Below are 12,480 nucleotides of genomic sequence, written 5' to 3'. Positions count from 1 at the left end.
GTTTTCCTTCACAGTGGAAGAAAAATGGAGACATAATCTTCTGCACACATTTTTATTTCTTTTAAGCACACTCGGGAAATTAACTGATGATACTAGTCTCCACACACGGACTTTTTTGTGCTGTCAAAAAAACCAACTAATCTTATGAAATTACTAAAAACTACATGTTATTATTTTTTATGTTTTTCTCACTATGAATTGGATGATTAACTTGATAATGAAATTTAACTCTTTGGTTAATTATGTATGCTCACAAATTTTGAAAGCTGTACAGTTTGGTAAGGTAATCAACAATGAATCGTTGGGAAAATCCTTATATCAGGCAAAGATAATTTTTCAACATCTAAAAATATTATTGTTGTGTGTGGCTGTACTAAAACTTTTAACTGTTATATTGTATATTACCAATGTTGATAATTACATTTCAGGGTCTTGATGTGGGGTGTAACAAACATAACAAGTTATGTTTTAAAGGCAAAGAAATAAAGCAGACATCAGACAATGAAAACACGAAATTCTTTTTTATTAACAGTTTAATGGTTAAAAACCCAACATAACCAGGGTTTCAATGAACTGGGGGAAACAGGGTGAAGAGTGTTCTGGTTCTGAACAGGAACCAGTTGAAACATATTCCTGAGATGCAAAAAAAAAACTACACTACTTTTAATTATGATATGCTGTACTAGCCTAAATTTATGTAACAAGCTTTTTATGGCTTCAAAATTAAAACATACATAAATTAGTATTGAAAATGGTGAAGAACAGTGCGAAATGTTAAAATGTCTTGTTTCCATTATTTGTTTCAACACACACAGATACTGTCCTTTATTTCAAATGTTAAAAAATACATTATGTGGAAGCCACTGAATGTCATGCAACCAGTTTGAACTGTTTAAACACCAGACCATCTACAGTATATGCAAGAACAATGTCTTGGATTTTTTTTGTGTTTTCGATTTTGCTGTTTTTTTTCCACATTTTTTTATCCAGGAAAACATTTATCCTAAAAGATATCTTTCCTACTCAAGCCCATACTCATGTTAAATAACATCAGTGTTTTTTTTTCAAATAACAAAATGAGGTTAATATGTGTTGCTTACAGGTTGAGAGAAATTCTTCTGCTTTATATAAATGCTGCATTATTATCCATAGTGCCTTAAGGGGAAAGAAAAAAATTCCCAGTTTTAGTAGCAAACACAAAACATAAGGTCAAAAGTTATTAAAGCTTGCTGTTTTAAAATAATTACAATAAAAAAGATACAGATTACAAATGCAACACATACAACATTAACCTCTTATGTTGACAGAAATGTTTTGGACATCCCTATTTTACCTCTGAAAGCTGGAGCCAAATTATATACTGGGGGGCGAGACAGGAGAAAGGGAGATATTTTGACCTTATGGAAGGCACAAATGTCCCAGTTTTCTTTACCCTTGTTTAGAGGTGACACTGTCTTGCTTCTGCATTCAACATGAGGTCTCAACTTTGTTTCAGTGAACATTGCAATTGTCCAGAATATTGTTAATCAGTTTGCTAACAACACAATTTCACCTAAAAACATTAAAAAGCTCAACAGCTCTTTTGAAACAAACTTTCAATACAATACTTTTTTACCATAGATGTGTAGAGACAGTAAATAGAAGTCTGGATAAGGGCACAGTAAAACACCAATGTTTTGAGGAGTATTTTTAGTACAAAGGAGAGAACAAAACTCTCTGTTGAAGTGTTGCATTGGTGCTACAGTGGATCTGGAGGTTTTTTTGAATTCCTGCTTACAGGCCTCTGCCTGGCCAATGAATAACAATAGCCTACCTAGAGAAGAAAACAAAATGATACAGTATGTAGCCTTTTTTATAACATTTTACTCTACACCACTTCTTATTTTTTTAGTTGTTTTATTGATTTATTTTTACAATGGTGTTTCGATAGCTTTGAAAATAGACATTTTAACACTGGAAACACAAACACTTCACACACTCCAAAAAAGAAGGCAATTAAACAACTTAATAAAGAAAATAAAATCATTAGAAAAAAGTTCAAATCATGCTTGACTGTATCCACATTTGTGTTAAGTGTTTTCATCTTTGATAGAATTTTTCTGACATTTTGGGGTGAACAGTAATTTCCCATATTAGGGCTTACTATTCAACATGCCATCAACATTGTTTGCTGCGAACACAAAGGCAATCATGGTGATTGTTATATTGAAGCTGCTTGATTAAGTCATTTAAATATTCATTGATGACTTTTGCCTTGGTGAAGAGAAGTTCATCTACAAGACTGGAGTTCCAAATGACCTTAATTATGAACCAGCAAAATTTTCCAAACGTAGTCATTCTGCACGAATAATAAGTAGTTTTCCTTCTCCCATGCTCATGGTGCTCATGTGATGAAGAAACAGTACAGTAAGAACATAATGCAACACAAAAAAGGAACAGTTTGCAAGTAAGCAAAAACAAGTCAAAATAGCCTTCTTTTTCAAGTGCCAAAAATGAAGAGTTGCTACTTGAATGTTTAAAGCTCAAGTTAGGAGATAAAATCAATTGAGCAGCGCACTTCAGAAATGCAGTTTATCTCACCTAAGCCTAAAATAATGAATGACGATCATACCATACAAAATGACTGTTTGGTCAAGGTGAAAAAGTGTATTCTCGGCCTTAGTTAACACTGTGTTATTTTTACGCATTTCTATTTTCCACCCACTATGTGAAACTGATCACGTGAAATCTGGTATTGCAGCAGTTTTTACCTTCTCAGCAAACTTGTAATGTGACTACTGAAGGTTTCAGACTTTAATGCTGACAACCCCCCTTCAAAATTAACAGACTGGTATTTTAATGTTTGCAGAGCAGTTACAGAAAAAAAATAAAAAATTGAAAAAAAATCAACAAATATGTATTACTAAATTTTAGTACTTACACTGTATATACATGCTTTCTGGTGAAAGAAAACAAAGTTGTCATTTTTTAATATGAGCAATGACAAATAACAGATAAATTGAAAATATTTATAGATTATTTTCAATAGATAAATTGGCTAATATACAAATTTAAGGTATGAGGGATTCAAAGTTTAACAACAATTTTCACTATTAACCACATTTAGCAGACATAATATACAGCTGTATTAACAAGGGAGCTTATTTATTATATAAAGAGAAAATAAAAGATGCAGATTTTTATGTTCAAAAGGACTCTAACCCTTTATATTTTTTCCTTGTTGAATGTAGACTAGTTTGCTTAACCAACAGTATTTCTTAATTGGCCTAAGTCAGGAACAGCCAATTACAAATCACATCTCTTGATAGCCTAACAGAGTTAGTTCAAATCCTGAGGCAGTCTACAGGCTGGTAGATTAATACTGTTTCTCCTTAGATATTTGTGCTTCCATTTCTTTTATCAAACTATGATCAGAGAAAAAGCCTACTGCTAAACAGTGCTGGAATATACAGACAAAAATGTTAAATATTCATTAAGGATGCAACACAAATTATCATACAAGATTATAGCTTCACCTTGTGCTTTAATGGTGAGAGACCAGACATTTACATCTACGTTAGACACTTTATGTGTATTTCTGTGTTTAAATGGACACAAATTCAGGTCAGGACTCAGACCTTTAGTGAGACATGTTTATTGTGATCCACTGTATCTTACAATTAGCTACTTTTCAAATACTACCAGGTGGTACCACAAGCAACCACCTAGAAACCTTAAAGTCTGCACGACTGTCTTTAGATCCACTTTTTCATATCTAAAAACTATATACTTTAAGTAAATGACCTTGCTTCAGCCAATTTATAAATAGTACAGAAAGTTCCATATACAGACAGACACAGGAACAATATCTCCTTTTTTGTTTGGTTTGCTATGAGATGTTAAAATAAAAGGGTAAAGCACTTTCCTGCATCTGAACATTTGGGTCTTGTGATGGCACAAGTTTACATTGTTTGACTTACATGTGGAACTAATTATTTCCTTCACCTGCCCTTCTGTCTCCAGACAGATTAAAAGGTAAAATTAGATTAAAGAAGCAAGCTCCTTTCTATGGGATACATGAATTAAGCCAACAAACTTCAATGGATGTCTGTATATTTAGGCACTGTGTAAGCAAAGGGTAAACAGTATGGTCTAAATGGTACTGGAGGCTTTTGTTATATGGATAGAATGTAAATATAAAAGGCGACATCTTCAGCAGCTCGTTGCTTGTAAAAACCGGCAATTAACAGAAGGCTGTAGAAGTTTTTTTAAAGAATTACAATGAAAAAGAAAGAGTACCAGGGCAGGAAATGAAACTGAATAATAATGAGCTTAGGTGATTTGCCGGTTTTTACTTTAAGCAACTCAAATAAGCAGAATAGCCCGAGTCTAAATAAAATACTCTTTTTTTTCCTCTGCATTGGCCTGATTGCCTTCTGCATTGATGATGGCTGTATCGGCATCAGGGGCATCTTCAGCTCCTTTGGCTTCATTTGTTAAATATGTCCCTGTGTAGAAAAACAAGAGCAACAAAATAATAAGGACATTTGCAATTTTAAAAATATATTTGTTCATGGTTGGACCCCTGTGAAATTCAGGGGATTGAAATTGTGAAATTCCCTCATAGGCACACCTCTGAGCTCTTGGCAGACACAAATGTGCTATTCAAAACAGAATGGTGTGCTCCCCACAGTTGGAATATTTGTTAGAGACATCCTCAGTCCATTGTACACTAGGATTTTTTGCAAGTAGTTTTATATTAAACTATTCTCAGCATACAGTGCAGACATAGTGCATTCAAATTAAAGTTCACAGCAGGATTGCTGAAAATCTCGACTTTCTAAAGTCCAAACAGAAAACAGAATTGTTTGAATGTGCTTTTATGTAACTACTGATAATTACAAATCCACTCTGTGCTGTTTGTGACCTTTTCTTGTTTCCAATTTTGTAAAGGGCTCTGGGATGAGTTGGCTGTGAGGCCACCATATAAAATAAAATTGAAATGCAACCCATTTCAATTAAACTTTAAACAGGTTATGTGCTTTTTTACTTAATGTTTTTTTTACTTTTTATGTTTATTTTAATACAACAAAAATATGCTAATATATACATACTTTACAAGGCATGACCAGTTCTGTTATTACACTGTTCAGCTCCCTAGCTGTGCTGCAGCAAATCTGTGAAATGAGAGCGCAGTTCTATATTTTACTTTGCCCTAGTGTCACTTCAGCATCGCCTGTGGTCTCATCTCATCAACAGTACTGCTCTTTTGTGCCTTTTGCATCATGTTCAGTTTGTACAATACCTAATCCTATTAAACATGACTGAACATATCTATCATTACATTTCAATACTAACATTGATTAATGTTGTTCTTGTTGTTTAAAACAGAAAAAGCAAATATACTGACACAGGAAGCTCAGTTGCTCATAAGTATAGGTTTAAAATGTGAAAAGTCAACCATCTGGGTCTCTGTGATCTATAGTCTGTTTCAACATAGTCTGCATACTCCTCAATAAGAATATATACTGTAGTACTGTATGTATACTCTTATATTGTCCTCTACTGTATATAGTCTGTATGCTCCTTTACTCATGAATGACCAGAGGAGTATACAGAAATGACACTGATGTGAAACATACCTTTATGTCTTGCCAAATATCGGCCAAGGACAATTATTAAACACAAGGTGACGAAGACAACAACAGCAACTACTCCTCCAATGACGGCATGATCTGGCCCATTCTGATCATTCAGGGCGTTGGGATCTAGACAGGTGCATGGAGAGAAAGAGAGTGAAAACAAACTTATGTTACCTTCTTTAATGTTCTGAGATATTATGTCATCTTTTCACATTTTTGTGCACAGTTCATCCACCGTTACTGAATATTTGCAGCAGAATAATGAAAAATCAAAGCTGATGCTAAAATAAAGAGGTGCAAAGCTCTTACAGACTCTTAGAGTGGAAATACAGTACAAGCGCTGGGTGGTATGCTGAATAATTTAGAAACCCCCTGAAGTCAATGTTTCAAGCAGATGAACAGACTGCCAAGAATATAGGAAAAAAAGCTGACTTAAAGGATTTAAAGGCTCCTGAGTCTCTCCAGCGCTGCACTTGAACTGTAAATTAAATTGGAAGAGAGAAGCCTGTTTCTAAGTTAAATTCTTGTGTCAAAAGGATGGGTGGACACAGCATGTGACAACTGTTTTTAGTGTGAAGTGAAATGACATTACTAATCTTTACTGCTCATAACTGCAGTTATGAGTTTTGAGTCCAACTATTTTTGGGGCTCCCAAGTGGCTCAGTCTCAGCACAAACTTGAGCTTTGTGGTCCAGATGTCACGTTTGAGTTTGGGTCATGCCACTGACTACAACTAGGATTCCAATGATATTAGAGCATCATCAGGGGCAGGCATAGGATCAATCAACCAGGGATTTCCAGTCAAAATTATGAGTCCTTTAACTTTTATTGCTCACCTATAGGCTTTCAGTGATGCCAAAGATATCTGAATCTGAATGGGAGAGGAAGATATCTGCCTTTACATTTACTCTCTGTGCATTACAGAAGGAAACTTTAGAATTTGACACATCCAAATTGGTTGACTATAAAATTAAAAATATGAAAATGTTAAAAAAGGAAGCACTAATTTTGCTCACTCCAGCAAGATTTTTCATAAGAAATTGACCAACTTCTGTTCTTATGGATATAACATTGGAATATATGTCCAGCTTCTACATAGTACTCCATAGTGCGGTTCTGTCAGGTATAAAACGATAAAGCATTAGCTAATAAACTGTGAGAGACATCATTGTGAGCTTACTACAATTGCCTCTGGGGATCTTTCAGGAGACTTCACATTCCATGTGCCAAGTGGTCTTTTTGCATTAGAAAATTATGAGTCTGTGTGAAGACAGTTTAGATTTGGAGTTCAGCCACACATACTGAAGAAACAAAAAGTTGGTATTAAACTATTAAGTTTACAATTTGAAACTGTTGGGTGTGCCCTTGCTTTAATTTCAACTTCCCCATTCTTTCTTTGTGTATTGGCCCACAGTAATAATTTCTGTGCTGCACATGAATAAGGAAGGGCAGACATGTTTCCCTTATCCACCCACTCATCAAGTCTTTTATCCTTGACATTCTTAAAGCTCTACAGTGCCTGACAGAAACGTTAGTTCTGATTGGAATAATGGCATGTCAATCACTGACAACACCAAGAATCCACAGGAGCTATTGCTTCTCTGAGAGTTGCAAGAGTCTCAGCTGCTTAACTGAACTCTGCCCCCTGCAGTTCTCTACCCATGATTCTGATGTTTGTGAAATCCCAGACACAGTCAGCAAGTTACTCAGACACACAATGTCTGAGATACAGAGCTTAGTCTGCACCTTTACCTGGCTGGCAGAGCCACATAGAAGCCCTTCTTTTCTTTTTTTACAAGAAAGGTCTTAATGCTTTTGTAGGTGGCATAAGAAATAAACTGAAACATAAGAATACAGCCATGAAAAAGACATTTAACAGAACACAGTACAATATATAACAAATCTGAAGTCATATTTCTAAAATGTATTTTCTGCTATGCTGATTTTAGGTAAAGAAAAACACTCTAGCTGTCGTAGAATCCCACAGAAACATGTAAAGAGCCTTCTGGGACTCTGAATTTGGCATTTTGAAAGATGCTTCTGATGACTCTCTCCTTCAAAGTGATGTTTTTTTTTTTTCTGTGTGACTTGACAGTAGCTGTTTTAGGGAAGCCAGCCTAAATAACAGGAAAATGCAGATGAAAAAATGTTTGAACTGTACCTTTGTAGATCACCTTTCACATAGCATCTACAGTTTAGAGTACTAAATAACATTTAAATATAACCCACAAGCCATGCAGTAGCTTTAGAAAGCAAGGTGCCACATTTTCATTCAATTCATCTCTTATATATGATGGATCTCTTGTCAAATCAAAGAACAAGATGTTCAGGAGAGGAATAATATTGCAATTCATTTCAGCGTTAAGTTCTTATTGTGTGCTGCCCTGATTTTCTTGTTTTTGTTGTCTTTTAAACTTCATTAAAACTAAGAAACATACCACAGAATGCTTACGTGTCATTATTCAAGTGCTAGTTTTGCATCTCTCTTTAATTATGCCACTTGTACGCTCTCATTAGTTCATCCTGATTAATGGCTTTTACTACCAGCAACTCTGTTTTTTGTTTTGTCAACGACCATGGTTGCATGGAGGTCTTGTAAACAGATTTTGCTAAAATAATTATCCTCACTGTTAAGTTATTTATTCACATAGTTTAGTCATTCTTAATGGCTGTGTGGCCTTGAACTACATTAGTACAACAAGGACAACCTGCTAATCTTGTATCAATTTACTTCAGTAAAGGACTTTAGGTTTTGCAAAAATAACACCAATGAGGGGTAAAAGTAAACGTGTTTCTTAATATGCTAGATATTAAAACCCTAAACATCGAAAGATGTGATTGTGGAAGTAATGGTTTTCCAGCAATGCAGAAATAATACAAATCTTTTCTCTTTTCACATAATGACTGCATTTCTTTCATGAGGCAAATACGCAACAGATATTTTCAAAAGCCACTCGACTGAAGGAGACCAAAACTGTCATGTTGACTAGCAGAAGAAAGGTCTTTGAAGAGAAACTTGTAGTATTGAATTATTTCTGCTGTCAAACAATTGCAGAGAACAATAACACACTTAATTATGGAAACATTAAAAATCTAGAATATGCATTATGTGGTAGATCCTGTCTTAGCACATGACTTGGATGCTCTTTTAGACTTCAACATAAAATAGCAAACCTACATTTATTCATATGTTTGGCTTTTCCCTGCATGCTCTAAATGACCTCTAAATCACCTGACCACATGGATGAGGAAGTTGGAAGCTCTCTAAACTATCAAAGTTTTGGTACTTGGGATTGGGAATGGGCATTAGCATGATGAGCACTGAGGAAGTCAGAAGGCCTGGGTTTATGCCATAGAGTGCCACCAAATAAGTAGTGGAAACTTCAGAATAAATTTAATATAAGCTTAATTTCTGAGTGATGCATGAGGAGAACAATGTTTTGATGATGACTGCTGTCGGTGTTCTGCCTGAGGAACTTTGAGAACCACTTCACATGTGGTTCACTTTTCCCTCAGATCTGCAACCATAAATCTGCAGAGGCCAGTTGCATAAACATTGACCGATAATTTAATTTCCAATAATTTCAATTCTAAGCTTACCCTCAAAATTAAAGGTTTTGCACAAAGCAATTTAACATACTGACATCAGTAGCAAAGTTCACAAGGCAAAAATCTGCATTTAATACTTAAGGAATTTACTTTACACAATAAATGTTTTATACACCTGGGGCCTTACTCATTATTCTAAACTGTACTATGTCCAGCACAAACATCCATCCATCCTTTTTTAACCACACTATCCATTACAGAGTGCCATGGAAGCAAGGCAGGATACACCCTGGCTAGTTACCATTTCATCACAGGTCACCACCTCAGCAACACTTTTATTTTCATTTAGTAATCATATTTTTTTAAGTAACAATGAAAACTTCACCTTGGCAAAGCATTCTTAAAAATTCAGCCGGAAGACTGCATATCCTTCTCTGTTTAATCTTGTTAAAACAGCATAAAAGTTTCCTTCCCTCCTGCAGAGTGTCTTGTCAAAACTGCCTGTGAAACATACGACTGTTCTCCACGGATAACAAATCATGAGCTAGGCAATGAAAAGCCCAACTCAGACGGATAGCTACAGTAGGCTAAGGAGCTTGTACCGGGACTCATGGGGAGCCCTGCTGCACTCTTCACAACAGCACAGTAAGACCTAAGCATGCTTCACAAAAACACATGGAGATCCCTCATGGCTAGACCTTCAATAAACCATTAACCTAAAGCCAGTTGCATTTCTTCCTCACATGGACAGATATTGTAGTTACTCAGATGCTCAGAAAGCACCCCTAAGCCTTTTCTGACCATAAATTAAACATTAAATTAAACCATAAATCAAAACATTGCCATGGTTCAAGGCAGGTATTTCACTTAAAACCCATCAAAACAAAAAAACAACAGGACCATTCAATATTTATTAATACATAAATAATAACATTATTTAAAGAATGTATTTTGCTTATTTAATAATCAGCAAGAATCAACTAGAAAGTAGGTCTTTTTACATTTCTACATGTAAGTGTTGTTGTTCATTACTAAATCTACCTCCCCTTGCTACTTATTGCAACAACCCAACAACCCACAAAAACAGTAACCCCACCCTAGGATACAGTGAAGATACTCTGAATATGATATTCTAAGCTAAATCCAGAATGAAAAAAAATGTTTCTTACCAGAACAATGTTTTCCACTCACCCTAACATTGACCCCCCACACAACCTATGACACAACCTAAACAAAATGTTGTGTGTTGTATGTGGATGTATCACTGGAGAGAGACAGCTTCACATAGGATCCATTTATTTTCACAATATGCAAAGGTGCTAGGTTTTGGAAAAATTAAAATGACAACAGAAGGTACAAGCCCTGCAACCAAAGACAACTAAAAATCTAAACTATTACTACTACCATCAGTTTTGAATGAGATTATTCATTTATTCAAACTAGCTATGCATTTTTGATATATAAATGTTATCATAAATCAAGGACAGTGAACCCCTTTCTTCAGCTCAAGAATTGAGAGCAGATGCTTGCTTACATTAAGGGATGATTTGATAAGAATTTCTTAAACCACATTTTTCTGGCAAAACCATTTGTGCATTATTGTCAAAAATAATAATAAAAAAAACTAGATGACAAAGCCCCTAGGAACCTCTAGAACTCTAAACAGACCCATATAAAATATAAAGATATTCAGTTACTCAACTCAAGAATTAAAAATAACTTTGCTAGATAATTCTTATTGTTTCTGCTTTTGAAAAGGCTGCCGTTTCTGTCCTGTGTAGATAAGTAATTGGGAGGCATCTTTCCGGTTACTATATCCCTTTGATATGAAAGAGTAATCAATGCAAGCATGAGAAGTAATGGACTCATCTCTTTACACATATAAAGCAAAACACACTGCTTTAATCTTAATGAAGTCACTTATATTTTCTTAAACCAATAAACACTGCACAGATTAGCCTCCAACCTCATTCTTCCTCAAATGTCTTTTTTAGAGAATGATGGAACAGTGACTGATGAGGACTGTCAGAAATCATCAGGGTTTCTAGTCTCACAGCATTTTCTAGTAAAATTCAACTGGACTATATTTCATTAAAGTTTTTTTGAATGAAGCACTTCTAAAGCTGTTACTGGCTGAGCCCTACACTTGGCATTCTGTTGCCTAGCAACACGCAAGGTCTGCCACTGTCACTAAATACTGGTTAAAACCAGAAATAATTGATTAGTGATGGCGAGGAGGTCAGGCGGATGTTAAGATTGTTGATTCCAGATGGTTTTCTATAAACAAACAGTTGTACAGCCATGGTCATATCAATTACACCAGTTCCCATCACATTGAGAAATTATATATTTCATTTATTCAATTTTCCAGGGTGTGACTTATTTAAACATTATGCAGCATATCTGTGTATGTCTGAACTATACATCGTGTTGCAAATCTGTTGGGAATATTTCAATAGAGTACTACTGTATCTAGGAATTCAAAATTTTTTATCACTTTTGCATTGGCAATTAACATGTAACAGTAGTATATAAATGGCAATTAAGTGAGTGCCCAATAGTGACCCCTGGTGTATACCAATAAAAATAGCTGTTGTGGTATAGATACAATGAACAGATGATACGGATTACTGTATGTCCTATGATAAAGACAGGGCTCAACACAGAACTTTAATTGTAAAGCCAATAAATAATTCAAGCGATAATGTTATGTTGAAGTCTTAAAGTGAGGAGCACAAAACAGCAAAGGAGTGGACATCCACAGCCCCTTAAGGTACTGTAAGTAAGGTACGTGAGGTGGAGTTGGTAATTATTCTAATATAGTATAAGTCTATCAAATCAGTTGGCCATATAAATTGTTCTTTAAGTAATAATACATTATGTGTTGCTGCTGTTCATTCCAAAACATGATCCATTAAGAAGTAAGTTTTTTTCTCGTGCAATCATACTGGGCAGACTTCCATATTTATTGGTTTCAAATGTAATTTTTCTGTTGCTTTAGAAACATCTTCCTAAAAACAGTAACAAATACATTGCTGCTAGATTTTGTTCTTGGATCTTAATCCATATATTCATTACTGCTTTTCATCTATGATCTCCTTATGCCCCAACCTGCTAATTTTCTAGACTAGCTTTTAACAAACCACATCCAATGGAAATGCAATCCACTCCTGCTTTAATCAGAGGAAGATAACAAAATGCTGTAACTTTCCACACCTGTATTTTCCAATATATTTTTTAGTGTTATTTAGCATAAGCATTTGTAAAAATGGGATGCAAATCACATCCAAACACTGTACTTGATGCTTTT

The 12,480-nt window shown here is 35.0% G+C and overlaps 1 protein-coding gene across 5 annotated transcripts in view; it reads right to left on the bottom strand.

The window, feature by feature from the left end:
* Nucleotides 1-502: 502 nt before the first annotated feature.
* Nucleotides 503-12,480, bottom strand: part of LOC102695255 (cell adhesion molecule 2) — a 698,483-nt gene continuing 686,505 nt past the window's right edge. For all 5 annotated transcript variants that reach the window (XM_015342014.2, XM_015342016.2, XM_015342017.2 and 2 more), the window contains 2 exons: nt 5,622-5,747; nt 503-4,487 (listed from right to left, as the gene is read on the bottom strand). In XM_015342014.2, coding sequence (XP_015197500.1) covers nt 4,369-4,487; nt 5,622-5,747 — 245 coding nt within the window. In that variant the 3' untranslated portion in view covers nt 503-4,368. The remainder of the gene's footprint in view (nt 4,488-5,621; nt 5,748-12,480) is intronic.

The sequence above is a fragment of the Lepisosteus oculatus genome, chromosome 5 (genome assembly GCF_040954835.1).
Source record: "Lepisosteus oculatus isolate fLepOcu1 chromosome 5, fLepOcu1.hap2, whole genome shotgun sequence".
NCBI lineage: Eukaryota > Metazoa > Chordata > Actinopteri > Semionotiformes > Lepisosteidae > Lepisosteus > Lepisosteus oculatus.
This window is presented reverse-complemented; position numbering and strand designations above follow the sequence as displayed.